This window comes from Panicum hallii, chromosome 5 (genome assembly GCF_002211085.1).
Source record: "Panicum hallii strain FIL2 chromosome 5, PHallii_v3.1, whole genome shotgun sequence".
In the NCBI taxonomy this organism is placed as follows: Eukaryota; Viridiplantae; Streptophyta; class Magnoliopsida; order Poales; family Poaceae; genus Panicum; species Panicum hallii.
This window is the reverse complement of record NC_038046.1, coordinates 8,086,204-8,112,115: the sequence shown is the minus strand read 5'-3', so window position 1 is coordinate 8,112,115 and position 25,912 is coordinate 8,086,204. Positions and strand designations below refer to the sequence as shown.

General features: G+C 46.0%; 3 protein-coding genes across 4 annotated transcripts; all 3 read left to right on the top strand.

The window, feature by feature from the left end:
• Positions 1-944: 944 nt before the first annotated feature.
• On the top strand, positions 945-8,252 carry LOC112893781 (vacuole membrane protein KMS1). 2 transcript variants are annotated; one of them, XM_025961275.1, is made up of 8 exons: positions 945-1,275; positions 2,121-2,332; positions 2,557-2,626; positions 4,386-4,688; positions 5,976-6,133; positions 6,431-6,547; positions 7,389-7,574; positions 7,702-8,252. In XM_025961275.1, the coding sequence occupies exons 1-8, from the start codon at positions 1,200-1,202 to the stop codon at positions 7,879-7,881; spliced, it is 1,302 nt and encodes a 433-aa protein (XP_025817060.1). In that variant the 5' UTR covers positions 945-1,199; the 3' UTR covers positions 7,882-8,252. The 2 variants fall into 2 exon arrangements, with proteins under 2 accessions (XP_025817060.1, XP_025817059.1); XM_025961274.1 differs by having other exon boundaries at positions 946-1,275; positions 2,548-2,626; positions 7,702-8,236.
• A 1,179-nt stretch (positions 8,253-9,431) lies between these two features.
• Positions 9,432-20,803, top strand: LOC112893810 (insulin-degrading enzyme-like 1, peroxisomal). The gene is made up of 26 exons (XM_025961310.1): positions 9,432-9,777; positions 9,899-9,974; positions 11,140-11,207; positions 11,805-11,896; positions 12,014-12,087; positions 12,313-12,356; positions 12,919-12,970; positions 13,342-13,461; positions 13,529-13,641; positions 13,733-13,895; positions 14,008-14,100; positions 14,199-14,284; positions 14,622-14,708; positions 14,929-15,032; positions 16,023-16,125; positions 16,231-16,326; positions 16,434-16,623; positions 16,741-16,802; positions 16,960-17,064; positions 17,837-18,038; positions 18,137-18,345; positions 18,853-18,977; positions 19,110-19,161; positions 19,446-19,532; positions 19,959-20,081; positions 20,299-20,803. The coding sequence occupies exons 1-26, from the start codon at positions 9,631-9,633 to the stop codon at positions 20,551-20,553; spliced, it is 2,928 nt and encodes a 975-aa protein (XP_025817095.1). The 5' UTR covers positions 9,432-9,630; the 3' UTR covers positions 20,554-20,803.
• Positions 20,804-23,267: 2,464 nt separating this feature from the next.
• LOC112895868 (L-type lectin-domain containing receptor kinase IX.1-like) lies at positions 23,268-25,605 on the top strand. The gene has a single exon (XM_025963865.1). The coding sequence runs from the start codon at positions 23,339-23,341 to the stop codon at positions 25,388-25,390; it is 2,052 nt and encodes a 683-aa protein (XP_025819650.1). The 5' UTR covers positions 23,268-23,338; the 3' UTR covers positions 25,391-25,605.
• The last annotated feature ends 307 nt before the right edge of the window (positions 25,606-25,912 follow it).

The window sequence follows — 25,912 nt, the reverse complement described above, 5'->3', positions numbered from 1 at the left end:
GCGGCGCGGGCCGGCGCGGGGGTGGCGCGGGGGGCTCGGCGCAGGCCGGCGCGGGGTCAGGCCGCCTGGGTTCTCCCAACCCTAGCTCGTCGCCATCTTCGGTCACGGGCACGGGAGAAATTGGATTGGGGAAGAGAGACGGGTGGAGAGGGAGGCAGTCCTATTTGTACGATGGTAAACGCGGGTAATTTTGATGAACTGTGAGGGGAGTTAGACCGCACAAGCTGCGGAAGCTGGTCCGCTCCCACTGCTCGTTCCACGCGCGTTTCCTGAAGGAGGTCCGCAAGCGCTGGTGGAGGAAACGGTCCAGAAGCGGAGCGTTTGGCCAGCCCGCGACTTAAAATTGCTTAGAAGCTGGTCAGAAGCTGTCCAAATAGGCCGTTTTCAGCGCATCGCCTGTAACTGGATCTCGTCTGGTACTCATCCCCTCGTCGGGATATTTAATTTTTGCCATTATTTGAGGGGGTGCAACAAACCCCTCTCACGTAGTGGCGATTCACATGCCATAAGGATGATAAATAGTTAATTATACCCACTGAAATTGGTAGAACTGTACTGAATGTTCTGAATTTTTCAGACTCGCATCGGTCCTTTCCCATGCTCCCAGGATGCTTGCTTACAAATTGAGTCGCGGTATCAGTTATCCAGCTCCAATCAATTTACAGTCTCAGTCTCAACTCTCAATTCAGCAACCTGGCACAACTCTGCGACGGACCAACGATGGCAGCAGCTTTGACGAGTGGCAGCGAGCGGCCGACGGCCGCGGGGGATTGGGATTTCGCAGTTTGCGGGCCGTGGGCCGACGACTGACTGGGCTCTCTGTGTTTCCGTGGGTTTCTTTCTCGTCGGATGCGGAGGCAACGGCGATGCGCAGTTGGACGTCCCTCTAATATAAAATCCAGTACGTTAGAGGGCCTGCTTGCAAAAAGACCAACCGGAAGTCCGGAACGGAAGCAAAGAAAATCAAAAGGGGAAAAAAGGGAACAAACGAACCGCGCGACGGGAGGGGGGAGGGAACCAGCGTCTCGGCGGCTCCGCGGCGACCGCCTCAAGATCTCGTGCACGATCCGGCTCACCCGGCGGCCGGCTAGCTAAGCCCTTGGAGCTTCGATTCAGATCCGGGCGGGGGCGCCCCATGGTGGTCATGGTGCCGTTGAACCGCGGGATCTAGGTTTTTCGCGCGCCGCGGAGTGGGAGCGATGGGACGCCGGAAGATGTCAGCGGCGGCGGCGCCGTCTCGGAGCTGGTCCAACGTGGGAGGAAGCGTCATCCCCGGTGAGATCCGTGGCTTTTTTTTTGATGCGTGTGGTGGCGTCACTGTGAAATGTTGGGGATCGGGGCTAGCTTGCTTGTGTTTTTATGGAAACCGGTTTGATAGTGGCGGGCAGGGAGAGAGGTACGAAGTGGAGATGTAGCTTAGTGAGATCGGGGATAACCTTGGACGGGGAGTGCGAGATGTCAGGTTCATCGGTGCATGCATTGTAACGCCTGTGTATTTTGTCGGTGTCGATTTAAGATTTGCTCGGATTCAAACATGGATCACACCAGTACATGTAATATACCACGTCACGTCCTTTTTTGTTCTGTTACTTTTAGACGAGCCAGACGTTTCAGTTTGAAGGTTAGTTGGGCAGTTGTGCTATTAATTTATTACTGCAGAGAGAATATAATTACGAGATAAAAGCATCTTAGGTATATTTATTATGAGTATGGAAGGTCATTCGTTTGCAATAACCACATATTAGTTTTTGCGATTTGTGATGCCTAGTTCATTTTGAATCAATCACATAGCTTAGCTGGTTGTGTATTGCACACCATGAGGCAAATCAAACATGCCTTTACAAATACTACAATGGACTTGTTAGATAAAAAGTGTGTGCTGTGCATAACTCAAATGTCTGAAACCATGGAATAGCTGATCCAGTCAGCAGTTTCGCTTAGTTTTTGGTGGTGCATTGCAAATGAGTAGCAACTAAGGACCTATGTTTATCTGATGTATGCTTTTGCCAGTGGCAGTATGAGTTCCTGTTCGTGATAACCAGACATAATAGTAGTTCCTATTTAATGATGACTGGTGCAGGTCTCGTTTTCTTTATCTCATATTTTCGTTTATTTTGCAGAACTTCGAGCGAAACACAAAATGGAGTTGGAAAACTTGACGCTGACAAAACAGCCACTCAGAACATCACATTTTTTTCTGTTGGCCTTGTTACAATACTTGAAAAGATTAGCAACATATATCCTGAGTAAGAGTGGTTTGTTTGTTCTCCTACTTGTTCTGGTGGTAACTCCTGGAATCTTACTTGTTGTTTCAGATGGCCTGCATAAGAAGGTGTGTTGCATTTCCTTCTAATGTTGTTTTAATCTGTGGTATACTGCTCGTCATTCCATCACACTTGATACAGTATTTTACTGTAATAGAGTTTTCACTACAAAGCCAAAATATTCAAGAAAGATGATACTTTGAAGAGTTGTATATTCTGAGATAATATGTTTTTGTTAGCATATTGGTTTGAACACTAATATTTTTTGCTGACATGTATGCAGCATGTGCAGGAGTTCATTAACTATGCTAAATTTGTGTTATGGTGGGTTTCATTAGGTGTGGCTTCATCAATTGGACTAGGCAAGTTTTATTTGCACACCTCATCATTGTGGAGTTCAATTACACCTAAAAGAAAGCAAAAGCAAATGAATAGAATGTTGCTGGAGTTTGCCTTTTCATCTCTTCTTTCCTAAAAGTATTTGGTTATTTTTTTCTTAACTGCTTAGCACTGGATGTATTTGAAGGCTTGATTCATCATTTCTACACTTTAGTAAGAGAGAGATGGAAATCAGAACTCTTTATGTTTTGGTCATTATTGCTAAACTGTATATTTGAGGAAAGAAGGAAAAATATGAACCAGCCAATTCATGCGTAGTTTATGTTTGCAACATTGCTAGGACTTCAAAAAACCTTTAAAAAATGTTAGGAGAAGGTGACAAGTGGCCAATAATTGTCAGATTATACATGTAATACATACAATTGGAGGAATAAATGGAACAAGCCTTAGTGAATATATGTACTGTTCACCTTTTTTATGCCATAGTTATCTACTTCTCATTATCTAGTTGTCACGTGATTCTGGCATGTTTGTAGACATATTCTCTCTGTTTAGTCTATGTTTTGAATGATCCTTGCAACCAGTTATAAAATTAATCATCATGAAGATTTTGTGAATGGTTTGCACCCGACGGTTTTACTGTGTTGGCACTTTTTATTTTTTTTTTGCATTGTACTAGAGTCAAATAGGTACGCAGAAAATTGATGTCTTTTCCTTTAGAGTAAAGTCCATTTTTGACCATCCAACTATCACCTTAGTTTGGTTTTGACCATCGAACCGCAAAATCAGGAATCTTTAGCCACCCAACTCTCAAAACCGTTCATATTTGGCCATCGGAGGGTTTTGCTGGGTGGTTTTGGTGATGTGGACTCCACGTGGCGATGGGCCCACCTGTCAGACCTCTCTTTCTTTCTTCTATCCCCTCCTTTCTCTCTCTTTCTCGCTCCTGCTGTTTCGCCGGGCGAGCTCGAGCTCTGCCACGGGCCAGCGCTGCCAGGCACGCGAGCTGCAGCTCCGCCGCGGGCCACCGGCCGGGCGAGCTCGAGCTCCACCACGGGCCAGCGCCGCCGGGCACGCGAGCTGCAGCTCCGCCGTGGGCCAGCGCCACCGGCTGGGCGAGCTGCAGCTTCGCCGCGGGTGAGCACCGCCGGTCGGGCGAGCTCGAGCTCTGCCGCGGAGGGAGGGCGGGGGCCGGCGCAAGGTGAGAGGAGAGGGATAGGAGAGGAGAGATAAGAGGGAGGAGAGATGAGAGAGAGAGAGGAGGGCTGACAGGTGGGCCCCACCGCTATGTGGTGTCCACGTCAGCAAGACCACCCCCAGAACCACCCGATGGCCAAATATGACCGGTTTTAAGAGTTGGGTGGCCAAAGATTTCTGGTTTTGCGGTTCGAGGGTCAAAACCAAACTGAGACGATAGTTGGATGGCCAAAAATGGACTTTACTCTTTCCTTTACCTTTCTTGTAAAATTATTTTACCTTATTTGTAAGGTTAGTTTATGGCATTTGTGGCTATCCAATGACAATTCTGTCAAGTTTCCAAAATATTATTTGGTTAAATATAAATGAAGCATATGTATGTTCAGCTTATTATTTGGTGGATTGTACTGCCTTACTTTTCTTTGGGCCTTACAACCTCCCAGTTTGTTTGTCAACACATGCTGCAATTAGTGCTTGCCGACATTTAAAGTTAGAAACTAGAACATGTAGATTTGGAATGTTCTATTGCTGCAACAGATAAGAAAACACATTTACGAAGCTGATGATATAAGTTTTAAAATGCAGGTTCTGGTTTGCATACATTTGTGCTGTATCTGGGCCCTCATATTGCTCTGTTCACTATTAAAGCTGTTCAATGTGGCCGAATTGATTTGAAAATGGCTCCATATGACACCATACAGCTAAAAGTTGGGCCATCATGGCTTGACAAGAAATGTTCAGAATTTGGACCACCTGTGTACCCAGCTTCAGCTCATTCAGTTAGGATCCCAGTCTTCGACTTGCTACCTCAGATACAGCTGGAAGCAGTTCTTTGGGGCATTGGGACTGCACTTGGCGAGCTTCCCCCTTATTTCATATCACGTGCAGGTAAAATTGCATGTCTTTTTTTTTTTAATTATAGTGATATTCTATTATATGCTACTCTTTACACAATTTCGCTAATTGCTGTACAGAAGCATTACTGGCCTCTGTATTTCTTCTAACAGATTTCTTTTGACAGCAAACGATACATCTCTTCTGCAGTTTTACTATGTAATGTTGTGGCTAGCTGTTACTTAAATTTTGAATTGCCCTTTTTAAAGGCACCTAATGTTGATTGATTAAATATTGCATAATTAGTATATGCTATGTCGAGTTTTTGTTTCCTCCGTTCTTAAATTCATAGAACTCCTATAAGGCTGACTCCAACCGAGTATGCAACGGGTCATGCAAAGGCAAAATGCCTGGGTCGGGTGCACTGTAGCGCAAGCCATCATCTCCAATCGACCATGCATACCGGGCGTGCAAAATGAATCCGAGGTGAGAGAAAGTGCAAAATAGCACTCGCTCGGCCGCGAGGCAAAGGACAGGCCTCCAACCATCGACCCAGGAGAGAGAAGAACAGTCGAAGCGAAGCGCGTGGCCTACCTGCGCGCGTCGATTTGGGGCGGAGGCCGGCGCGAGGGGCGGAGGCAGGGGGCGGGGGGCGGGGGCCGGCGCCGGGGGCGGAGGCCGGCGCGGGCGGAGGGCGCGGGGGGCTGGAGGCAGGGGTCGGGGGGTGGAGGGGGGCGGGGGGCGGGGGCCGGCGCCGGGGGCGGAGACCGGCGCGGGCGGAGGTCGCGGGGGGCCGGAGGCAGGGGGCGGGGGGCGGGGGCCGGCGCCGGGGGCGGAGGCTGGTGCGGGCGGAGGGCGCGGGGGGCCGGAGGTAGGGGTCGGGGGCGGAGGCAGGGGGCGGGGGGCGGAGGGGGGCGGGGGGTGGGGGCCGGCGCCGGGGGCGGAGGCCGGCGCGGGCAGAGGTCGCGGGGGCCGGAGGCAGGCGCGGGCGGCGGGCCAGATAATGCTCTTTTTACCTCTCACGATTGGAGGACCGGCAGTGCAAAGCGGTCCGGCAAAATGGCCCAGCCATGCAAACGGCGAAATGCATGGCCGATATGCCTCGCGCCGGTTGGAGTCAGCCTAACTGATCAGAGGAAACAGGGCCATGCCCATTTCTTTTACATGCTATGGCTGCACATTTACGTTAGTACGTTGAGGTGCAGTGCAGCTCCAATTATGTGATGAATTTATGAAAACCCATTTCTAGAAGTGTTGCGTGTGAGTTCTTGGTAAGAGTATGAAGGCTAGTTGTGGCATTTTTGTTCCTGTTTTTTTATTGGATGTTGTGCCATGTTTCAGCTCGCCTATCAGGAAGTAAGTCAAAAGCAGTCAAGGAGCTTGATGCTGCTACTTCCAAAGAAGATGGCCGAGTAGCATCCACTGTTAATCGAACCAAGCGTTGGCTTCTTTCTCACTCTCAACATCTGAACTTCTTCTCTATCTTGATACTTGCTTCGGTTAGTCTCTTGTCAGCCAGCTTTCCTTACCAATTTGTTTAGTATCGATGTCTTACAAAAGTATGTGTTTTATGAGTCATATGACCTCGTGCCTTCACAATTAGATAGCTCATGCATCATTAAACCATGTGCAAGGTTTAACTCCACATTTTTAAGCTGTCTATCTATTTGATATAAACGACACCAAAAAATAAGCCAATAGAACATTCCCTGTACAAAAGCTACTATAAGTTTCCTCTAAAGGGGTTTTGTTCTTTTTTTTTATTAAAAAAAGCCTAATTTTTGTGCTCTTGTTAGGTTCCGAACCCACTCTTTGACCTTGCTGGTATTATGTGTGGGCAATTTGGTGTGCCCTTCTGGGAGTTCTTTTTTGCAACTTTGATTGGGAAGGCTATCATCAAGACTCATATTCAGGTGAGGCATCTCCCTTGTATTTTTATCTTATATTATAATTACTTGTGTGTATTCAGTTTTTTGGAGGGATTTCCATTGATACTACTGTCTGGCCAGTGGTCTTTTTAATGTGATAAGATAATCATGTATTAACTTCGTTAGATGCAACTACTCTCTAATGTTGTGTGGATGTATGCTTGTATGTGATCATTCTTGTCACTTTTTTTATCATACCAGCCATCTCAGCAAAAGCCCAATCAGGAGATTTAGACTCCTGTATGCATATGTTAGGCCTTGAAAGCTTGGCCCTTTGGATATGATTTTAGCACAAAATATATCAGGTTTTGCATAGATTGCTTTGAAAGCTTGGCCCTTCTGATACGATTTTAGCACAAAATATATCAGGTTTTGCATAGGTTGCTTTGAAAGCTTGGCCCTTCTGATATGTTAGGTTTTGAAGATATCAGGATGAGCACCCAGTCAGTAGTGTCCCCCTATTCATTGTTCCACCCCTTGATTGTTTCTTCTTGGGTTCCTGAATCTTTTTATAAGAAAAGCTGAACCTGAAAAAATGAAATAAACCTAATGATAGTTCGGTAATTGAATATGATTTGATGAACTAGATTTGGTTTGATACTGCAACTTCATTTGGTATGCATATTTGGAGAATCTGATTCACTTCTAATCTTCTTGTTCCTGAAAAGCCCAGCTAAATTAAGTTGTGGAACCTCTGTGGCTAGGTTAATTTACATGACTGAATTATTTAAGTCATTTTGGTCTGTCCATACCTGATTTGTGACGAAGGTTTACACCAAGAGCTGTAGCACTCTTTATGCTGACATGTATTTTTCTGCTCCCACAGACTCTATTTATTGTGTCCTTGTGCAACAATCAGCTCTTGTATCTTATCGAGAAGGAATTAATCTGGATATTTGGTCACATTCCTGGGTTTTCTGCTACCCTGCCATCTGTGATTGCCAAACTCCATGCTGCAAAGGACAAGTATCTATCGCCACCAGCAGCAGTCTCATCATCCTCACAAATGGAGGTTGGTGTATTCAGTTCTAATCCGTGATATTCTGGGCTTGAATTACCTCTCTCTTAGCTATCCTCAGTTACCCTCGTCCCTTTTTTCTTACTGGTTCATTAATGCACTATAATTTTACCATGTACAGGACAAACAGTGGAATCTCTCTTTTACATTTGTCTGGAACTCTATAGTGTGGCTTGTGCTTCTGAACTTCTTCGTTAAGATAATCACATCAACAGCACAGGATTATCTCAAAAAACAGCAGGACATGGAGATGGAACTTGTTTCCGATTCCCCGATACCAGACCATTCTAGGACTAACTAGTGGTGCAACTGGTGGTGTTTATTCAGCTGCTAGCTCTGTTGCCTTGACTCCTGGCTAAGCCCTTGCAGATGATGCCAAGTTCCAACACTCAATTGGTAGTAGTTATTCATCTGTACAGTGAACAGAGACAAGGGCTTGGTTAACTTGCCAGGTGATGGCTGCGACCTTTTGTCATCGAGCCTGTACTGGCTTCTCCCGGAGGAGAATCGTCCTGTTATTTTTCGGACATCAACACGGATAAATAGTAGTAGGAATTGTTTATGAAGCATGATTGCTTTGCCGAGATGTATCGCTGGAACCTGTTTCTATTTATTTTGGAAATGCAATAGAAACTTTGGAGGATTCAACGATGATATTTTCCATTAAGCTTACACTACATGTGGATTTGTCATTGGTGCCAGCTAGAGCTAGCAGTAGCACTTCCGCCCTTCCCCCCTTGGCAAATAAAACTGCTCATGACAGGCCGGTTTTTCTTGGGCATCTTGCAACGACGCGCTGCCAGTAAGAGCGCTTGCCCAAGTTCTGGCTCGAGCAATCGGACTTCTGAAGAACTCCATAGGCAATCAGCAGGCATTCGTCATCTCAATGTTCAAAAGGTATTTGTCAAATTGCCAGACTTCTGGAGTCTGGATCTCGTTTCGCAGGAGCAGTGCGATTACACCTCAGCAAAACCAAGGTAGGGAGATGGTACCGTAACCTTTGCTTTGTACTTCCCACAGTACCTCCGTCGGAGGCGAACACCTTTTTCCAGCAGAACCAAACAATTGTACCCCAAGGCGCAAGTAGCGACACGTAACAGGTTACCGTCACTCGCAGATTGGCACGTAGTTCGTCACGGCGCCGAAAGTTGTGATAAGAGATCGGATGGAAGTTAGTTGTGGAGGTAGCCAGCTTAGTGCTCTCAAGGGGAGGGGTAAATAAAGAACCAAAGGCACCACGCCCCCTGATTAACTAGCATTTGTAGCGCGACTCCAACAAGCAGAGTCATCGTGTAGGCTTGTCAGTTGTCATCAAGAGAGTCCGTCGTCGCGTGAAAGGATCAAAGGCTTAAAGCGAGGGCGCTGCACGAGAGCGATCGCTACCTAATGCCGTGCTTTTAGGCAACGCCCTTCCGACACCGATGCCCAACAAATTCACATGAGGCGATCTTCCAAAGCACTAGCGATTTCCTCGAAGAAGAGGAAGGGGAAGAAGCATGCGTTCCCACGGGTCACGGTCGCGGCGGCGTCAGCCGTACCCCGTACATGGTGACGCTGATGCTGGCATGGACCCGGACGCTGATGGCACAGTGACTTCGTGAAGGGTACGGTGGTTTCCCCGGTGAAAGCTGAAAGGAGCCCGTCGGCAGTCAGGACTCAGGACACAACGTTAGCGGCCCGCACGGGGCGGCGACTGGCCCCGGTCTCCGCCGCGGAATGAAAAGGCCAGCCTCAGTCGCAGGCACGTCAGGACTCGCAGGCTCGCAGCCGCAGCGAATTGGTTAATCGCAGAGCAGAGCAGAGCAGGGGACGTCTTTTTCGACGAGAGCGTCAAAGCAGAGTCTGCTTTCTGAAATCTCAAACCTGTGCCGCAAGCCAGCGGGGACGGCACGCCCCCTGCCTATATAAATCGACGCCGAGATCGATTAATGGAGTCTCCCAAAGTCTCCAGGTCCCAACTAGCTTCGCTTAAGCCTTGCCCCCCCAATCGGCCATTCCAATCCACCATTGGGCCGGGAGAGGTCGCCGGAGGAGAGCGAGTGGAGCGGTGATGGCCGCGGCGGTGGCGGCGCCGGCGGCGGCGGGAAGCAGGGATGTGGAGTTCATCCGCGCGCGCAGCGACAAGCGGGAGTACCGCCGGGTGGTGCTCCCCAACGCGCTCGAGATCCTGCTCATCAGCGACCCCGACACAGACAAGGTCCGCCCGCGTCCCGCGGTCGCCGCGAGTGCGATGCGGGGGATGCTCGCTCGCTGGCTGATCACTCGTGATTTTGGTGTTCGGTTGTTAACCCCTCCTCCGTGTCTCTCGCTGTGCGCAGGCGGCGGCGTGCATGGAGGTCGAGGTGGGCTCGTTCAGCGACCCGGAGGGGCTCGAGGGCCTCGCGCATTTCCTCGGTGAGTTCGTCTCCTCCCCGCCTCATCCCCGTTCGCTGGTTGCCAGCGCTTCGGTTCGTTGCGTGCGCGTGCTGATCGAATCACCATCCGAATTCGTGTCGGTTCGTGGAGTGAGGATCTGGGCTAGGCAATGATTAGGTGAGGGGATTCTTCGCTACGGAACCGGGCCCCGCTGCGGAGCTTTCGCGGAATTCCGGCTGGGGCCTCGAATTGTCTCCGTCGAATCAAGGAGGCTAGAACCGCTCTTCTTCAGCGTGCTATCCGGGGTCAAATGATGACGTCTTAGATTTGCAGTCAAGTCATTTGATAGGTGGTGGTGGTTGAGTGCCAGCTTGGCATATTCTGACCGTCAGATTGGATAGTGGACCTTTTTTTTTAGCTGAACAGTGGACGCCTGGACGGTTTTGATGTAGAATCAGAGCAAGAGAACTGATTCTCTATTTTCGCTCCTGTCAGCGTGATCGATTGAAAGTGTCCGTGATTGATCGTACGGCCCCACCTGCAAATGCACGCCTTTATGTTTGGTCTTCCTCATGAGCTTTTCGGTTCAGGGTAACGGCTCTTTGTATTCTGTTGTCATCGTTCTCTGAGTACTTGCTTTTCTCCTAGATTTAAAAATGTTTGCTATGTCAGCTTGTAGTTAAAATAATGAGAGTCGGTGACATTGTGACAATATTGAATTGTGTGACTGGGGCGCGTTGTCCTGGTAAACCTAAATGCTCCTACACGTTGCGGTCTGGTGCGATCCTTGGCAGCTTACGCGATGCTAGTATTTTGTATGATCCACACTTGGTCTATGTGCAGACTGCATTACCAATACGTGTCGACTTTGTGTGCCGGGCAAAGTTTGGTAAAGTAGCACTGGCACACGCATGTGGGAACATACAAATTTATGCGAACACTGCGCTACTCGTGCGGGACTGTGCATGAGCACCTACTCTCCATATGCATGCGAAAGCAACATTACCACATTGTTGAGACCACGTAAAGTCAAATTGATAGGCGGCGTTCCTGGTTTCCTGCACAATCTGTTAATTATAAAGGCGAAATGTTTGATAAGGATGATGGCCGGTGGATCAGTTGCATTAAATCAAAGTTTACTTTCATTTAAGTATTTCTCTGTTCTCTTTCTCCTATTGATCTGTATCGTTGTCTTTGCTCACAGAGCACATGCTATTTTATGCCAGCGAGAAATACCCAGGAGAAGATGAGTATAAGAAATATATCACAGAGGTACATTTTATTAATCAACTTCAAGTTGAAAAAATTCAACCTGTTTTCACTTCATAACCAATTCTTTTATGCAAATATTAGTGACTCATAGAGCATGATTGACACCAGACAGAGATAGAAAAAGGACGACAGAAAGTGTTTTAGTCAGGCAGGCTGAGATAGATGGGATTTTACGACTCATCTGCACTTATGCTTGTACGGTAGTATCTACGGTCATAGGGATATTCTCTGGTTGCAGAGTGCAGCAAAAATGGATCAACCTATTCAGTTGTAGCCTGTCATGTCCTCGAACCAAACACACCTAGTTCTGCAACCAGAGTCCATATTCGGATATTCTGTGGTGTCGTGGTGCTCTACTGCTCTTACAGCGCAGCGCAAATGCTGCAAAGGAAGCTGCAACAACTTCCTGTTATAAGCTGTTGAGAGGTCCACACTTTACACGATTTTCTGCCTGGAAATCCTATTATTATGATTCCCTTAAGTGTACATGTATCATGCTTCATGCCTGGTCCCATTATTGTTTCCCAAAAAGACATGGCAACCTTCAGCAAGCTTGGATTATATTTTAACAATTTGGTGCAATATGAAAATTATCAGCATGGTGGCTCTTGCAATGCATATACAAGCTCAGAGACAACAAATTTCTATTTTGACGTCAACGTGGACAATTTTGAAGAAGCTTTAGATAGGTATAAGTTTCTTCAACAGTACTTTATGTTCAGTTAACTCATATCCATTGGATAAGGCGGTGGTTTATGTTCTGCATTTGTTTGTTGAATAATAATGAGGTGATTTCTGATGCACAGATTTGCTCAGTTCTTTATTAAGCCGCTGATGTCACAGGATGCTGTACTTAGAGAGATAAAAGCTGTTGATTCTGGTAAGCAGTTGTTTTATGCATGGATGCTATTTATATTGGACTGTTGCATACTACAAAGGGATATGCTTATGGTCTTCCAAATGGAATCCTCAAATTAATTAGCTTGGATGCCTGATTATTATTATACTAGTCTGAACTAACAGCCATTACTTTGTACTTTACAAAAAAAATATTTTCCGTAATGTGCACACTCTGGCTAATTTTGCCATTTTATTGACCTTACAGAGCACAAGAAAAACTTATTGTCCGATGGCTGGAGAATGTATCAGGTACCTGCAAGTTCAGCTTTGTTAGTCATGATTGATCAGATAATCTTTTTGCACCCTATGCCATATCTCCAACGGAAACAGCAGTCAGTAAGGCATAGAGGCATTTTGAATACATGATTTTTTTTACATCCTGTGCTTCCATATATTAAAATAACACTGTGAATCTTTAAGATGATCGCAAATATGTTACAACAAGAACCAGCCATATATGGCATTGAACAAGTTTTGCTTATCCTAAAACAAGTATCTGCTAGTTTCTCAATTTTTAGTATTTACGAAGTGTGTTCCCAATTATAAACATAGCAGTGTACATCTTTTAAGTCTTGCTTATCCTCAAAGTTGTTAGGAATGAGCAACTCAGATCTATTCCTTAGCCCAAAGCGGAAAATATACGAGTGTACATATGCATAAAATCCCTCCAACTATGTAGGTATACACAGCTAACACATATATCTAACAACAAATTCCTCCAGTCCTCAAATTTTCTCTCTTCAATTTAACTTTTGATCCCATAGACATGCTGCGCTGTGGCCTCACTTTCTTTCTCTTTCCCCCCTCCCAGCTTCAAAAGCATCTGGCTTCAAAGGATCACCCTTACCATAAATTCAGTACCGGTAAGAATGCTCTATGTTCAGACAGCTGCAGTGGGTGCTTATTTTATCAGCTCATTATGGTTGTTAGTTTGTACTGGATTCTGATAATACCCCCGTGCAGAGAAACGTCAACATGTTTTCAGTTTTCTTATGTACAACTTCCATTTTATCTTTATATAGCGAGTATCTACCACCTTCATAAATCAAATTTTTTGAGCCACTTCAAAAGGACACTATGTTTGTTAATGCAAATTGAAATAACTACATGTAAAATCTAAATTTTTATCCCTGTCAAGTCTTGTGTACTCTTAGTAAGAAACCTTCTTGTGGAAATTCTACATTAAGTAATTCTGTCTCATGTGAATTTTTTTATATCACAAATCTAATATCAGGAAGTTTGGAAACACTGGAAATTAAACCAAAAGGGAGGGACTTGGACATCAGGCATGAACTTCTGAAGTTTTATGAGAATTATTCGGCAAATCTTATGCACCTTGTTGTTTATGGAAAGGGTAAGTAATGCAAATTACTCCATTGGAGTACACAAACCTATTTGAAATTGATAAAATGATTTTGCAGAGAGCCTCGATTGCATTCAGGGCTTGGTTGATCGTTTATTTAGTGACATAAAAAACACTGACCAGAGAAGCTTCAAATGTCCGAGTCATCCTCTTTCAGAGGAACATTTGCAGGTAGAAGACAGAATGCTCGTCAGTATTATTTGTCACAAAAAAATAGTCCACTGATGCAAATGAGATGTGATGTCTCATGCTTCTTATACAGCTTCTTGTCAAAGCACTGCCAATAGAAGAAGGCGACTATCTAAGAATAATATGGCCAATTACACCTAGCATCCAGTTCTACAAAGAAGGTCCTTGCCATTATCTGAGTCACCTTATTGGGCATGAAGGCGAGGGGTCCATCTTCCATATAATAAAGGAACTAGGCAAGTTTACTTCTACATTTGATTGCTGTCCTTATACTTTTGCTGCCTTATCATCTACATATAATCTATCAACTTTTGCAACCTCTGACATGTCCAAATTTTGCTACTGTAGGATGGGCCATGAACTTGATGGCTGGAGAGAGCACTGACAGCACTGAATATTCTTTTTTCTCAATAAGCATGAGGCTCACTGATGCTGGTCATGGTCAGTTTTCGTTCATCCTTGTTTACTTGAACCAGCATTATTTTAATTTGAATCAGCATTTATATTTTTAAGAATCTTACCCATATGCTTTATTTTAGAACACGTGGAGGATATTGTTGGGTTGATCTTCAAATATCTTGTTCTATTAAAAGAAGATGGAGTCCATGAGTGGATATTTAATGAGGTAACTGAAAGGTTCATGGTTTACATTTTTTATGTAAAGTATTTGAAGAGTTTTGGTTTTGTATCCAAGTGCTTCGCTGAGTGATTGAAAGCTAGATAACAGATGACAGACTTAATCTGCTAATGAGTAATGATGTAGCATGGGTATTTGGATAGAGTAAATATGGGCGCTGCATTCTTGGACTCATGTTTTCTTCACATGATATTTAGAGGTTGTTTGTTGCCAATATCAACTCATAATATCAATTCTTATACATGTTTTTAGCATTTTGTGGAACAAATGAATTGATTTACATTCATTACACAAAACGTAAATTCTAATACCTGTTATTTGCTAGCTTGTGGCAATAAATGGAACAGAGTTCCATTATCAAGACAAAATTGATCCAATCAGCTATGTGACGGGTACTGTCTCAAGTATGCGGGTATATTATCTACACCCATTACATTGCAGTTATTTGTGATAGTTTATCTTTATAGTAATGTATTCTCTTTCCACATTCTTTCAATTTCAGCACTAAGCACTAAAAATTATGTTACATATAATTTCATCATCGTTCGGGAAAGCTGTTGAACCACAACTTTTGTCTGCAGTTCATTATTATCTTTGTGATCAATTTCAAATACTCGTAAACTTGCTTGCAGTTGTTCCCGCCAGAAGAGTGGCTGGTTGGATCAGCATTGCCATCAAAGTACGCACCACAAAGAATAATGATGATACTCGATCAGTTGTCACCTGAAAGAGTAAGGTACACTATGCAGTTCACATGGCATCTTTGTTTTTGCCTACAGTCTATATTGTAATCCTTGTAAACACATAAAAGTACATGAAATGGTTCTAATCTAAGGTATAAAAGGGGAACAACATGTAAACAAAGTATAAAATGAAAATGATCTTCCCTTTTGCCACTTCATTTAATGATGAGTGTGCAGATCAAAAGAAAAGAGCAGCAAATCTGTAATGGACCTTGGGGACTAGTGTATCTTCTTCAATCTCACGGTTTAGGTAGAAATAGGCAAGAGACATTAGTAACTCTAGCATTCATCTTGTAAAATCTCCCTTCCTATCACTGGGCGCAAATTTGAAAACCTATTCACTTTTCTGAAATATAGATGTTATTTTGACACTTCGTTGTGCTGAAATGCTTTTGTCCAATGCATGAGCACCCACATGCGTATCGGAGGTGTTGGTGGGGGTGACAGGATTGTGCCTGGATAGTCTTTGACTTTAGAAAATCATGAACTGCGATGCACTGCAACCCTAGTATCTGCAGCGGAGTGATTGACCTAGCTAGCTTATAAAGCATAGACTTCTTGGGTATAATTTGTACTTCAACGAACTTATAAGGTTGCTAAGTTATCCTAATGGCCCTAGCTTCTTTTATAGGTAGTGGTTAAAAAGTTAGTCAATAGCTTATTTGGTTATACATTCATATCTTGAACTTATCTTCATTCGTACCCTGAAATTATTTCACACATGCTTTGCCTATGCCCTATGGTACTACTCCCTCCATCCCAGTATATAAGGCGTAACCACCTCTAGTTCAAAGACCAAGGAACGTATTTAATTCTCTCTATCAACACTAGTATTACTGCATTAATGTACGTGCATATAGAGAGAGCGCGCCTTATATTATGGGACTTGAGTAAAAAGTGGTTACGCCTTATATATTAGGGCAGAGGGAGTATATGCATTTTTTTATATTTCTTTGACGCAATACTTCTTTGTCTCTATTTAGAATATTCTGGGAGTCCAAAAAATTTGAAGGATCTACTACCTCTGCTGAGCCCTGGTATAATACATCATATTCTGTTGAAAATGTTATTCCTTCTGTGATACAGGTTCGTCTTTTAAAATACCATTTTCTTTATTGTACCCCCGTTATCTTATTCCACTTGGCTTATTAATGTTCTAACATATTTTTATTGATTTTCACTACTTGACAGCAATGGATTCAAAAAGCTCCCACGGAGAAACTCCACCTCCCAGAGCCTAACATGTTCATTCCAAAGGATTTAGCTCTTAAAGAAGTGAATGAAAAGGTCAATTTTGGAGTACTTCAATGTTGGCATCAGCATACCATAATAGTATGAATTGTTGAGACCTTACATAGTAAACAACTCTAACGAAAATAAAATTGTTTTATCAGGTTACTTTTCCAAAAGTATTAAGGAAGACACCACTTTCACAGTTGTGGTATAAGCCTGACTTGCTGTTCTCCACGCCAAAGGTTCACGTTATAATTGATTTCCACTGCCCATTATCAAGCCACTCCCCCGAAGCATACGTTTCTACTGATCTCTTTGTTGATTTGTTAGTGGATTATTTGAACGCTTATGGTAAGCCCAAACTTGTTAATAGGGTGATCTTTTTTCACCATAACAATCAATTTAGGTTGTACTCCTGCCAACTTTAGGTTAAAATGTATACTGACAAATTCTCTGTTCATTTTGCAGCTTTTGATGCTCAAATTGCTGGTTTATACTATTCAATATATCTTACTTCGGCTGGATTCCAGGTAATTATAGTTACTATAATTGCTTCTCTCTTCAACGAGTGCTCCTAACTGTAACTGTTAAGCGGCACATTGTATAATTATCATGCTGTTTGTTGGAACTCTGATGAATTGTCACGTTGCTGGTATAACTTAAACATTTAACTGTGTATGTTTAAAGGTCTCCTTAGGTGGTTATAATGATAAGATGAGGGTTCTCCTAAATGCCATATTGAAGCAAATTGCTAATTTTGAAGTTAAGCCAAACAGGTTTTCTGCCCTGAAGGTAAGCTGTGAATCTTAATATTCTGGTGCTTGTTTTCCTTTCATAATTTTGCTCAGGAACATTTAAATTCGTAGTCTACCCTTGTAATGAAGTTTTTTTTGCTCAGTTCGTTTGGCAGAGGAATTTCAGTTTCATTAATCTCTGTTTTTTTTTTTTTTTGTAAAATTACAACTATAGATGATTAGAGATCTGGTGCTCCGCAGGAGTAACTGTGGTTTATTTTGTCAGCTGTTGAAAAATGTTTTTTTTGGCTCACCAGCTTGTCATGAAAGTGTAGGAAAACTTTCGACAACATCTAGCTGAACAATAAAAGGTCTTTACTAAAATTTAGTTTCTATGAATGCAGAAATCTAGATTCTAGGCACACTTGACGAGTCAAATATTCACAAATAATTTATAACTGTCTATATCCTATGCTGTTAATCTTAGTCCTTATGTCAATTCCCAACACTACATTTTCTCAACTCCCTGGTGTAACTGCTTGTAATGGTACAGTTTTTGATGCATTTATGCATATGAGTGACTCATCGCATTGTGATTAAGAAAAAGTAGGGCAATATGCACATTTCATTAATGGCAGTAATAGTGTGGATTGTCAGAACCAATTATGTTGCAGGTTGCAACATATTTCATCAAACTTCATACTTGTCCTGTGGTATCTCAAATCTAGGGTGGCAAGGTCCACATCAGGCATTTGCAAACTACTGAGCATAGTAGTCTTTCTCGTGATGATTTTTTCATGATATTACTGACCAACATCTTCCAATCTCAGGAAACTACAGTCAAGGACTACCAAAATTTCAATTTCAGGCAACCACATTCTCAAGCTTCATTCTATGTATCTTTAATATTAGAAGATAAAAAATGGCCTGTACCTGAGAAACTTGAAGCTCTTTCAAAGCTTGAATCAGATTCTCTTGCGAAGTTCTTACCAAACTTGCTATCAAAGACATTTTTGGAATGTTATATTCAAGGTTTGGCAGATTTATGTACTAATAATGGTGTTATTTAATTTTCGTGGGTCATGAATGGAAAATATCTCGAATTGTACTTACTAAAATTCTCCTTGTAGGGAACATTGAACCAAGTGAGGCTAAATCCATTGCGCAGGAGATTGAGGACACTATATTCAATACCCCCAATACTATGTTCAAATCCATGTCTCCATCACAATATCTGACTGAAAGGGTTATCATGCTTGAAGATGAATTGAAATGCTACTACCAAATTGAGGGCTTAAATCAGAAAAATGAGAATTCATCAGTTATCCAATATATTCAGGTATGGAAAAATCTTTGTGTGATTTGGTGCAACAGGTGCAGTATAAATTTGGTTGTACCTTAAAACCTTTAGTAAAAAACTAATGTACCAAACCAATTACTAATTTGGTAATTCTGCTCCTTGTTATCTAGTGTTTGTTGTCAGTATAATGATAGCTGCAACACTGTGTCGAGGATTGTTGGCAGTTTGCCAGTTGCCATTCAGTTGGGCACTGGCCCATTTTACTCAGTCAAACTTATTCGATTCAGATATTTTTTTTCCATCCTTCAGCTTTTAAAGATGCTCGGATGCAAAATAATATCGAATGCTCAAACACAACAAGAATTTATTTATAAGGTAGCAGTTCATCTAAAGAATCAACTGACAAAAAATCAGGATAAGACTAAATACGTTCCTAGTTCAATATAATAGGATTGTCTCATGGATCTATCGAATGTACCTTGCTTATGGGAACATTTCAATTAACAGCAACCATGCCAGGATGCTAAACATGTTGAATATATTCAGGTACATCAAGATGATGCCAGTTCGAATATCAAACTTCAGCTGTTCTCATTAATTGCTAGCCAGCCTGCCTTCAACCAGCTACGGACAGTTGAGCAACTTGGGTATATAACACGTCTTTCTCTAAGGTATATGCCAGGGGTTTTGTATTACATGTATTGTTTGTTCCTTTCTCTTTTCAGGATTACCATAAGCTTTTAATTAGCATTTGAATTTGACCATTTAAAACCTAGCTTACTATGAATGTTATCATTCTGCAGATCCGACTATGGAGTCTGGGCACTCCAGGTGGTTATTCAGTCCACAGTTAAGGTACAAGTTCAGAACTAGGGTAACTGGCTTGTCAAAAATTTCGCCTTTGCTTCTACTGATATAAAGAGTAATTGGCATGACGTTATTTTAAAAAATATGCCAAGCTTCTCGTGGTTGCCTGATAAGAGCGTTGAACTCTAGGACTTGTTAGAGACTCCTGTCCTGACCCGGGTTCGAAGCACGGTCCCCTTGGTCGAGTTTTTTTATTATTGTTTTTTTTTTTGAAAAATCACATGACTAAGATTCCACTTGCTCCTGATATTATGTTTATGTTGGACACATAGGATCCTTCGTACCTTGATGCTAGAGTTGACGAATTCTTCAAGATGTTTGAAAGCAAAATCCATGAACTCTCTGACAAGGATTTCAAGGTTAGTGACTCCGTTTTGTACTTCTATATTAATGTACTCTCTCCGTTCCAAATTGTAGGTCGTTTTAACTTTTCTAGATACATAATTTTTAGAATGTATTTAGACATAGTGTATATCTAGATACATAGCAAAGTCTATAAATTAGAAAAGCCAAAACGACCTACATTTATGTGATGTTGGATGTCAAATTGCTGTTCCTTTTCATAAGTATTCCATGAAATGCTCTTTAAAGTATTCGCTGTTGAGTCACAAGCACCACTGGAGAGTGGATTGGAAGGATGAAGAATTGGGTTTTTAAAATGGAATTCAGAAATATGACATCATAACTGAATTTATAATTCATACCCCATATATTATTGGACTATTCGTATGTCCATAACCAGAGGATATTACTTGGTATTATTGACATGGAGTTTCTTGGTTCAGAGAAATGTGAAATCACTCATTGATTCTAAACTGGAGAAGTTCAAAAACTTGTGGGAGGAATCTCATTTCTACTGGGGAGAGATTGGCGCAGGGACTCTCAAGTTCGATAGGGTCGAGTCTGAGGTAAGGCCTTTTGCTTAAAATGCTTTATCATTGTAAAAGAACATTGCATCAAGTATTCAAGTATAAAGCAAACAGGTTGTAGTTAAACAGAAATGCTGTACGAATAGAGAAGTTTTCTCAAAATTCTATCACTGTTAATATTCAGAGAGAACAGAAAATAAAAAGGTTGAATATTAATCGTCAACAAGATGTACTTACCTCGAATAACATTTGCCAGGTCGCCCTCCTAAGAGAGCTGAAGAAAGAAGAATTCATTGCGTTCTTCGATCAGTACATAAAATTGGACGCGCCTCAAAGGAGGACAGTAAGCGTGCAAGTCTTCAGTGGCAACCATTCGGCAGAGTTCAAGAAGGCCGTCGCCGAAGCTGATCCACCGAAAACGTACAGGATTACAGACATATTCGGCTTCAAACGATCGAGGCCGCTGTACAGCTCACTCAAGGGAGGTCCGGGCAGGATCACAATGGACTGAAAAGCTATATCAGGCCGCTACTCTCTTTCTTATAGGCTGTGCATACGCATGAACTAGATTTTAATTGGCTCCATGAAGATTCGATTGCACAGTTGATGCTATTCTTCAGTCACGGCTTAACCAATAATGCACGACCACATGTCACTTTCTGGAGAAATCTAAGAGCGGTACAGAGTCACGTACACATGTTGGTTTGTCTTTCTTCTGGGTTCTGACAACTAGGCAATTTGTACAGTTAACAGTTACATCATCACAGTGCAGAACTACGCAAGAAGGAGCCATGAGGAGCCGAGAGAGATCAACTACCACATACACAGCTTGTAACCCGGCTGCCCGACGCCGCCCGAGGGACCGTCACGCAGCCGCCATCCTCTCGTGGATCGCCTGATCGGCTCCGGCACGCGCCGTGGTGCCGGCGCCCTCCCGCGCCAACGGCCGCCAGCGGCCCCACTCGTAGCCGACGCGGTGCCACCTGCACCGGAACGACCCCCGGTGCGCCGTGGGTGAGCACACGCAGTAGTGGTGCGGCTGGGCCTGGCGCGCCCGCGTCGGCGCGGAGGGCAACGGCGACGCGCCCGCCTGCCGCTCCCGCCGCCTGGCCGCGCAGCCCGGCGGCAGCCCCGGATGGCACATGCTCTGGAGGCCGAGCCGCGACGCTAGAGGAGGACACCGATCGCCCCGGCTGCTCCACGTATATAATGAAGAGGCAAGAGGCGCCGGAGCGGAACTGGATTCCGCGATGTTTTCGGGTGGTGGTGCCCGCTGGGGTGGGAGGTGACTAGACGAGGGAAGGAAAAAGGGCGGGGGAATATTTGTGGGCGGGGGGTGGCAGGATTGGTCTCGCGACGCGGTGACGTGGAGGGGAGGGCGGGGGCGTGGCGGCGCGCCGAGCGGAGGGCGTGGCGCGCGCGGGCGGCTGGGGATCGCGTGCGTGCGCTGGCGCCGCATGCTGATCCCTCCTCCGAAGGAGGGGGTTGCGGGTTTCTTTCGGTGCACTCCATAGAATCGTCAGAGGCTGGGATCGGGGTGCGCAACAAAACAGGGAGCCAGGAGCAGATCCTTCCATTCCATCCTCCCGTAGCTTCTCTGCGGTTGCGGCGGCCCTTTCTTATCCTCTCGTGTCTCATCCGAGCGGAGTGGCGTGCCCGGAGGCCAACTGATTGCTTGGGCCTTGGGACAACCGGTTTGCGAAGGTCTTCTTGCTCAGATGGACGATTATAGATTTGCGTGGTACAGGTTACAAACCTGAGACATACCACATTGGATACCACGAAGTTCCCCTGCCACAATGCATTTTTAAAACGGTTCGTGATCTATGGATTAGCCTGTTCTGTCTTATCCGACTACTATTTTCAAGTGCAGGGATTCATGTAAACGCGTCGTGTTTAAAAAATAACCAGAAAATTTATTCAATTCTGATATATTTTGACCGGCGCTTAGTTAAACTTTAAAGTTTGTGTCCAAAGTACAAGTGATCCATATTTCAGGATGCTCTCACACTGTATTGATTCCTTAAGTATAAATATTATGATTATTTGTGAGAAAAAAATATGGTCAAAGTCTATGGGAAGACCAAGCTAAATACAAATTCAGCCTTGTCCATGGTAGTAAAATTGTGCTCGGGGTGAAGGGTTTCTTGACGAGCCTTATGCCTAATAACTTATTCTGTGCCACTGCCATCCAATTTGTCAATTGCATTGCCTGAAGTCAACTAATCATATCTTTCTATCAGAGGGATAAGCTCTTGGTCGGAAATCAAGAAAAATTGAAGATAATTAAATAGGACTAACATATGTAGTTAGAATATGCGTGGATTGTATGCATATGAATAAAGGCAATTATTGCCATTACAAATGGTACTTCGAATCTTCTTCTTCTTCTTTTGCTACCTATTTATCCTTCGAATCAAATCTGTCACTTTGTCATCTTTCTTTGCTTCCTGTAAATTTGTAAATGTCGAACACTCATCTGTGACATACATGCTGGATAGAACCAGCTTAGAAAAAATCCATCACTCTTTTGACCATTGTATTAACATCCAACAGTTCGAGTCATCGCTCTGATAGGGAAAAAAATAAATTTGAAGTACTTTATTTGTCTATTTGGCCTGTTGTTGTGCATCGCCCTAGGAACCCGATCTATAAGGAGTTGCTCCGTACATATCCATTCCGTGGTTGTCCTCGACTCCTCGTCGTGGAGGGACCGCGTGTCCACCTACGGCTACGGGCCTACGGCAACGCGCTGATGTCCCGCGCCGTGACCCAAACCTCACGGTGAGCAGAGCTACGCCGCGCCCATCGTCCCCCTCTAGGACAGCGCCCCCGAACGGCCGAGGGTTCCAGTCGCGCAAAAGAAGGCCGGCGCCGTCGCACGAGCAAATGAGCTCCACTCCACGCTGTGCCGTTGCAGGTGCGGCCTGCTCGACACGCGCGCTAGCTAATACCTCTCTCTGCCGAGCCGATCGCTGGCCTGCTCGGCGCCACTTCCAGTTCTAGTCCGTTCCATGCTCACTTCTCCCCGTTCCCCGAATGCCGCGTTGCATTTGAAGCTGTTTCGAATCTTTTTTTCCCCCCGTTTGAACTGAAGCACAAGAACGCTCTGCTCAGTGCACGATCTCTGGACAGCTCTGGATCCGCCAGCTGACACCGGAATGGACGTGCAAACCAATCCAATCCCAGCTCACGACACGACGTCGACGCCTTCGCATTGGTGGTCAACACCCCCGTGGACACGAGTAGCCCCCATTTCCTCTCTCCCGAGGCCTCCTGAGCCCGAGGGATCTCCCATGGGGATCTCCGGCGGCGGGGCCGGGGCCGGGGCCGTTGCCCTGCCCGTGCTCCTCCTGCTGCTGCTGCTGCTCCCGCCCCCCGCGGCGCCCTTCTCCTTCACGTACAACTTCACCTCGCCCTCGGACACGCCGCCGCCCGGGATCGCCTTCCAGGGGGACGCCTTCTACAACAAGGCCATCCGCCTCACCCGCGACGAGCGCCTCGGGCCCATCACCAGCAGCGCCGGCCGCGCCTTCTACTCCCGCGCCGTCCCGCTCGCCGACCCCGTCACCCGCCGCCCGGCCTCCTTCGCCGCCGCCTTCGCCTTCTCCATCGCCGCCCCCGACCCGGCCGCGGCCTCGGGCGACGGGCTCGCCTTCTTTCTCTCCCCGTTCCCCTCCACGCTCCCGGGCTCCTCCGCGGGGGGCCACCTCGGCCTCTTCAACTCCTCCGCCCCCCGCGCGGGGCGGCTCGTCGCCGTCGAGTTCGACACCTACAAGAACGAGTGGGACCCCAGCGGCGACCACGTCGGCGTCGATATCGGCGGGATCGTCTCCGCCGCCACCGCCGACTGGCCCACCAGCATGAAGGACGGCCGCACGGCGCACGCCCGCGTCGCGTACGACGGCGGCGCCAGGAACCTCACCGTCTCGCTCTCCTACGGCGCCGCGCGCCCCAACGCCACGGGCGACGTCCTGCTCTGGTACGCCGTCGATCTGAGGGACCACCTGCCGGACTCCGTCGCCGTCGGCTTCTCCGCCGCCACGGGCGAGGCCGCGGAGCTGCACCAGGTTCTCTACTGGGAGTTCACCTCCACCATCGACCCCAAGGAGGAGACGGTGGTCCTGTGGGTGGTGCTAGGACTGTGCGGCTTGCTTCTCGTGCTCGTCGGCGCGGGCATCGTTTGGTTCGTCAAGCAATGGAGGAAGACCGGCGAATTCGACGACGGTGACATCGTGGTCGACGACGTGATGGGGGGCGAGTACGACGAGCTCGCGGACGAGTTCGTCGTCGAGAGCGGCCCGAGAAGGTTCCGATACGCCGAATTGGAGGCGGCGACGAGGAATTTCGCCGAGGACCGGAAGCTCGGGCAGGGCGGGTTCGGCGCCGTGTACCGTGGGTTCCTCAAGGAGCTCGGGTTGGAGGTGGCCATCAAGAGGGTGTCCAAGGGCTCGACGCAGGGGCGCAAGGAGTACGCCGCCGAGGTGCGCATCATCAGCCAGCTCCGCCACCGGCACCTCGTCCGCCTCGTCGGCTGGTGCCACGAGCACCGCGGCGACTTCCTGCTCGTGTACGAGCTCATGCCCAACGGCAGCGTCGACCACCACCTCTACGGCAAGGGCGTGCTCCTCACCTGGCCGACGCGGTACGACGTCGCGCTGGGCCTCGCGTCGGCGATGCTCTACCTCCACGAGGAGTGCGCGCAGTGCATCGTCCACCGCGACATTAAGCCGAGCAATGTCATGCTGGACGCCACCTTCAGCGCGAAGCTCGGGGACTTTGGCCTCGCCAAGCTCGTCGAGCACGGCAGCCAGCCGTACACCACTGCCCTGGCCGGCACGCTGGGCTACTTGGCGCCGGAGTGCGTGATGACGGGCAAGGCGAGCCGGGAGTCGGACGTGTACAGCTTTGGCGTCGTGGCGCTCGAGATCGCGTGCGGCCGACGGCCGGCGGAGCTCAGCGAGGAGCCAAGCAAGGCGAGGCTGGTGCCATGGGTGTGGGAGCTGTATGGCAAGAACGCCCTCCTTGAAGCAGCAGACTGGAGGCTCAAGGGGCAGTTTGATGAGAAGCAGATGGAGCGCCTGATGGTTGTAGGATTGTGGTGCGCTCATCCTGACTACGCACACAGACCAAGCATCAGGCAGGCCCTGAACGTGCTTAAGTTCGAGGCGCCATTGCCGGTGCTGCCGCCGAAGATGCCCGTGCCGACGTACTTCCCGTTGCCTGATTTGGTTGCTCCGATTTCCGTTGGAGGCGCGTCGAGCACCGAGGATCCAGGTATTAGTGATTGTGGATCCTCCGGTCAAGGTTCATCAGTCAGGGATAGGCTGCTGGAACGGGAACCCTGATTGAGTTTCGTATTTTCTTTTACTGGCTTAGCCCAAAAGGAATTTGTTCCTCTCAAAAGGAAAGGTTTTTGAGATTGTTATGCCACCTTGGTGGTTTTATTACTTTTTTACACAGGAGGGAGTGATTGTATGATTTTTGAGGTATAGATGTATAGCATTGAAATGTACTGAGGGTGACACAAGATAAAATAATTACCTCGTGTTACCTTTCCATATGCAAGTTTGCCATCATGTTGCTGTGATTTTGTTACGTGCAACCGCAGTTCTAAGTTCAAAATTGCTGCGAAATCTCCGGAGAGGGGAAGTGGTAGGAGGATGCGCCAAGATTCTAGGTGGTAGCTCTAACATTAAGGCTCCTCCGATAAATTATGTGTTAACTACTAGCTATTAGCTATTCCAGTAGAGTAGTACTAGCCCTTACATTACATCTATATAGTCTTACACGTCAACCTCGCTGATTTAAGTATGCGAGTATGAGATTATCTCCGCATGCGTATACGAGACTCTCTCTAAAATAAGGGA